General features: G+C 36.2%; 1 protein-coding gene across 5 annotated transcripts in view; it reads left to right on the forward strand.

The window, feature by feature from the left end:
- Positions 1-5978, forward strand: part of LOC106952426 (astrotactin-1) — a 223679-nt gene that overhangs the window by 132362 nt on the left and 85339 nt on the right. For all 5 annotated transcript variants that reach the window (XM_015040520.1, XM_015040524.1, XM_015040523.1 and 2 more), the window contains one exon: positions 1794-1944. In XM_015040520.1, coding sequence (XP_014896006.1) covers positions 1794-1944 — 151 coding nt within the window. The remainder of the gene's footprint in view (positions 1-1793; positions 1945-5978) is intronic.

The following is a 5978-nucleotide window of genomic DNA, read 5'->3' on the forward strand; positions in this document are numbered from 1 at the left end:
GCGGGCCGGATCCGGCCCGCGGGCCGTAGTTTGGGGACCCCTGTTTTAGATTATTAATCAGATTTAAATATCAGACAAAAATAACCTGCACAAATGCAACAAAAACATTTTTCAATTGATGATTTCAACAAATACTTGATTCCTATGCCAAGTCATTATCTAACCACATCTTCTGTTTAACTAGTCACAGCCAAGCTTGATTCAGACCTTTCGAATAAAGAAAATAACCTGGAATTAATGATATGATTGACAAAAAAAAAAGCTATAGTATTCTTTTCTATTTTTTACAAAATCTTCTTTTAAGGTAAGTTGAATTGAAGTGACAAAAAAAAAAGTCTTGTAAGAAGCTTTAATCAGACTTTTGATTTTAGATTTTTGTTATCATTGTTCAGACAGATAACGCTCTGAGAATAGAAATATTAACTTCAGATCACATACCAATTCATTGTGAGAGTATTTTACCAAATAATTAATGTTGCATTACTTCGTCATCATTTAAACTTTTAATCTACTCCATGATTTATGTTGGCTGCCGTGGTAAATTGTGTTGTGCTCTCTGTGGAGGTCCCCTGCCTATTATTAGGGTTCCTCAGTAATTTAGCATTCACACTTGCTGTCGGTTTCATCATCTGTCGATGTTCCTTTCAACAGGTCCCCACAGTATTAATGACAGCAATGCAACAGGTAATTAAAAATGGAGAAATTGGTTTTGTAAGATAACATCAATTTGAATGTGAAAGGGAAGAAATCCTACAGCGTTTTTTTTTTTCTCTCCCAATTGTCAGCATATAACTAAAACTTACTTCTTTGCAAAAATATAGTTAACTGAGTAATATTATTATCAAACCTGTGTATTATTTATTCACAGAATAAATATATTCTTATGGTTTTAGAGGCATGAGAGGACATAAGTAAACACACAAGACAATTTATGAATAAAGTTGGAGGGAAATTATGGCAGATTAGCTTATAAAACTATATCCCAGGCTTTGATTAGCCCTCAGAAGACAGTTCAGGTAATCATCATCTAAGGAAGGAGTGTTGCACGACTACAGAGCTTCTTCAACATGACTCTCCAGCAAAATCAGAGGTTGGCAAAATTCACCAAAGATCCATTTTAGCATTTGCTCCAACTTAACGTACATTGGGCCAGAAAACATATATGAGGCTTAAACAAAAGTGAACTTAAATTTCACAAATAAGTATATACTTGATAATGTTTTGTCTTAAAGCTAAAGACCCACAATTATATTTTTTGTATTTTTTAGGTTTTAGATTGGAACAAATATTCTTGTAATAGTATTAGCCCAATTACAAAATGTGCAGTTATGGCCAACTATTTCCAAAAGACTTCTTACTCAGAAAGGTAACATGACATAAAAATGGCCGAACGAGGTGAAAAACATTGTCCTTGCACCATTAGTCTCCTTCTGCTCAGATGGATGATGGGAGTTAATTTCATGTAGTCGTCGATCAGATATCGCTCTGGTGTAGTGCTTTAATTTGTACTATAAAATAAAAAGCACTGGTTTATTTGGGTTGATCTATCACTTTGAATCCCAATATAAATCACTGACGTCTCGTTTTGTGACTAAATGTGGCAAAGTTTAGTTTAAGTTTTTAATAAATTCTCAAGCGAACATATTTTGCTTTTTAAAACAAATCTATGCAGGGCTGAATACAGAAACATTTCGGTGCCTTCATGTGCAACAGATTGCAGGCTCAGTAACTGACAACAATACCCCACATGACACGCGTTCCCTCCGCTTCTTCCCTCCTTGTCGTTTCTGCAGAGAGGAGCTGATGATCAGCTCGTCGTTCGACTCTTTGGAGGTCCTCCTGGACTCTTTCGGACCCGTCAGAGATTGCTCGAAAGACAACGGCGGCTGCAGCCGCAACTTTCGCTGCATATCTGACCGAAAGCTCGATTCCACCGGCTGTGTGGTGAGTCATCTTTCTTTATAAATCTCTACCTTTAGGCGGCTGCAGATTCCGCCACAGAAAAAAAAAAAAAAAGACCTTTCCCCAGACAAAAGAATCCAATTCAAAGTATTACAGAGTGGTATACAATCTACACACTCCATCTTATGACTGATGCAGCACAAGAGGATAAAATTGCCTTAACCTCCAGCAAGATCCAAACCTTGGGGAGTTTTGATCTTTTGCCAACCTACCTGGCCACTTTTCTAAAGGTTAAAAAAAAGATCCCTTCCCCTTTTCTTTTTTTATTTTATTTTTTTCATTAATATCCTGTTTTGGTCATCATTATTTAAGTCCGTTTGCTTGCATAAATATTCATGGGCATATCTACAGGCCGCGGTGACCCACATCAAGGACACACAGTGAAGAGGCATTCTCCAGCGTTTCTGAATAGACTATTTGACTCTCCCCCCTGTCGTCTCTCGTGCCTCTTCGGCCGGCCGCACATTCATTACCTCCAGGTGGTGCTTAGCAACCAGGAAATGTAGCAGCCAGGTTTGTTTTCTTCTCCATCTGCTGGGGGACCCTACTGCTTGCGTTCTTGTCATTGCAGAATCTTATTGCCTTCTGCTGGTGTTTTGCTTCCCTTAAATCCCTCACCCCTCACCCCACTTTCTATCGATGAGCTGTCAGACACCGTCCCCGCAACAATTTAATTTCTTTTCGAGTGCTTTGATGCACTTCAGTTGAGGCTTTAAGGTGGTCTGGGAAGATGCTGTTGATGTGATCCTGTGCGTCTCTCTCTCTCTCACTCGCGGTGCATCTCAAACATGGTGGAGCAGCTGGTGGGAAATTTTAATGGGGGGATATGTAATTTAAAGACTAGAGCACAGACCCAGGTTTCCAAGGAATTCTGCACTTCTGCAGTGATATCACGATATCGATTATCACCTATAACAAATATTTGAGTACATTTGTTAATGAATCTCATCATCTTGCTTTTATTTTGAAGTAATAGATTTACAGTAAGTGAACTCCAGGCAGTTTAGTAGAAGGTAAAAGCCTATTCTTTAAGCTTTAAAACTAATTTTTCTACTTCCCTTTTCAGATGTTTTCATCTAGAACTGTGGTACCTTTTAATCTGACAGATAAATTTTATATTCATAAATTAAAATGGAAAGAAAAAAAGTACATGAGTAGATTTACATGAGAGACTATATACCACAACTGCAAAGTTAAGGTATTTAGAGATCATAATGAGGACTAAAATATCTGTAAATCTGCCTTAAGATCATGGTCAAAAGATAATGGATCTTGTCATACCCTGAGGTGGGATTTTTGTGCTATTGGTAAAAGAAATAAACATAAAAATCCACCTTTTTTTAATACTAAGTGAGCAAACTTAAGGTTTTACACCCACCGTTTTTTTATAGTGGGATAATACGTCTCATCATTGATTATTTTTGGGGTGAAAAGCATTCACTGCAGTAAAACTGTCATATTGCAAAATTGTCTTATGTAGGTCATGCAAATATGCTACAAATATAAACATTTTCTAAATATGTCTGAACAATGAAAGCACATTTTAAATCTTCACAAGAAGACGGGACACATTCCACTTTCTTCCCTCATCTGCTTTGCTCTGCATCAGAAAAACCTTGTTGGTATTTTCTTCTCCTGCGAATATGATCTCGAGTTATATGCAGATGCTAACTTTCTCACTAAATCTGCATCAATCAAATCGGTTTTGTTTTCTAAAATGACAAGCAAATGACTGGCTGTGATTAACATTAGCATGTTTTTTTTATCGAGCTTTCCATGAAATGCATGCATAATGAATCATTTAAATGTAAGCAAACTGCGTCAAAAGAGAAAGAGAGCGAGATTGTTTTCAGGGTGAAGCTATTTCAGGAGCAGATCTGTCTCTGTGTCTAGTTTAAGAAAATGAAGCCCAGTCAAACTCAGGTTTTTCAAAATGTAGCTCCTGCAAAAATATTTTAATGTGTCTGCCCCTGATGTTTCTAACTGCTACGATACAAATAGCAATTCTGAAACTAGCAAAATGACACTTGGACCCTAATTGCTTTTGTTTTGAGTACTCCACTTTATTTGTTGCTGAAACTTGGGAGGATGTTTAGATTTGCAAATATTAACTGAACTGAGTTTCCTGTTTTATTGTTCATGAAAACAGAAAGCATGTAGTTAGTTAAACCAAAAGATATTCATACCCCAGAAAATGTGAGATTTAAACGCATCTTAATCAAATCAAAATTTAAAAAAAAGTGATGTGCATATTTTGAAAGATAATAAAACCAGATGACATGAGTAACAGTTTTCTGGTTTTATTTATATTTTAATAAGAAAAGATGCCATGTCAAAAATATTTGATTCTTTATAGTGCATTAAAAAAGTAATTACTTTTGAAGACTTCTTATAACAACTGATTGGATTCAAAATTCTTGGAATGAAATCAAAGACACATTTTCCGTATTATATTACATTATATTACAATCCACTTCTGAGTTTTATCATGTCACCTTTTTGCTGCAGGTGCATAAGTTTTTTTTTTGTTTGTTTGTTTTTTAGTTTGTTTTTTCCAAGAATAGATGTGGACTCTTTTTAGAAATTTAGGCTCTATACGCATTTTGTGATAAAGGATCCAAAAGCCTATTTTGGCTTTTAGCAGTTCACCTGTTTCATCTGTGACTTAAAGAAGCATTTCTCATAGTATATTTTTCAACCCACAGGAATATGTTTTTCTGCTTCTTGATAGCTTAGCGCTGCAGTTACACTGAATGAAAATGGCTTGGTAAATCACCTTTTTTATTTCCTGATGCTTTTCAGAAGTCACAACCTGCTCATATGGGAAAGAGTCAATCTCCTGGTTGGCTCCTGCAGAGTCAGCCAGGAGTTTGACTCCTGCATAATTTCTAATGGCAGACATTATGCAGGAAGGCAGACTTTTTATGTTTGAAAAGTTATTTCTATTTATGTGTTAAGCAATATATCCATTAATGCATTGTATATCTTAACTGATTTTGTCCTTTTTATATTTACATTTTCACTTAGGAAGAGCATGTTACAATCCAGAAAAGGGAAAAGTCGACGCCATAGCTGTTAATGGCTGAACAATATGCAGCATCTTTATATATATGCATTCCAGATATACTTACAGTCTGGGATGTTAATTTAATCTAATAACCTGTGATAATCTGTATTTAGTGTCAAATTTCCTTTAGAACTTTAGAATTTGCCTACCTCTGTCTTAGTCCAGCTGCAAACATATTTGGAGGTTGACTTAGGTTTAAATGCATTAGAGAGATATGGTCAAAGAAATCCTGTATAGTGCAGCGCCACTGAACTTAAATGTCGGCAGTTCAGTATCCATCCAATTTCCATCTTACACAAGGAGATGACTGAGTGGATATTTTTAGCCAAGCCTTTGAAGTCTTGTAGGCACTTGAATCTGTTTTGCCTGGTTGAGACACTTTTTCATGCTTTCCCCTGCTGTGGGGAAGCATAAAACAGTCCTCACATTTTTGTTGTGACATTATTCCTTAATGCATAATTACAGGGTGACTTTAAAAAACATTTCACATTTGCCATCCGTCTATCTAAGAGACAGCGTCTTTATGTTGCAGTGTGTTGCAAATCCCTGCCAAAAGCATCAGGGGAAAAAAAAAAATCCATTTTCTTTCCTCTGAAATTAGTCTCACAAGAATCCAAAGAAAAGTGGTGAAAAGATTTCTTTCCAACGCTTTGAGGTGTCAAGAAGCTTTTCTTTTGTATCCTGTTAATTATTTACTGTCCTGTAATATGTCTGCATTTGGATCTGTAATGCATCTGAAACCCTTGCAAAAAAATAACAATAGGGAGTCTGTGTGCTTATTCCCAATGTCTCTATTTTCACCTGAAAATCATTCTGAGTGTTTGCTGAGCTCAACTAGAAGCCTGACTGATTCAGAATTTAAACTTGGACAATAATTCAACATTTACACTCAAGCCAAGACCTCTTGAGAAAGAGGCTGGTTTGTATGTTCAGCCAGGTGTGTGTGTGT

Source organism: Poecilia latipinna, unplaced genomic scaffold, assembly GCF_001443285.1.
Source record: "Poecilia latipinna isolate Pla-1442-1.1 unplaced genomic scaffold, P_latipinna-1.0 Scaffold513, whole genome shotgun sequence".
Classification (NCBI taxonomy): Eukaryota; Metazoa; Chordata; class Actinopteri; order Cyprinodontiformes; family Poeciliidae; genus Poecilia; species Poecilia latipinna.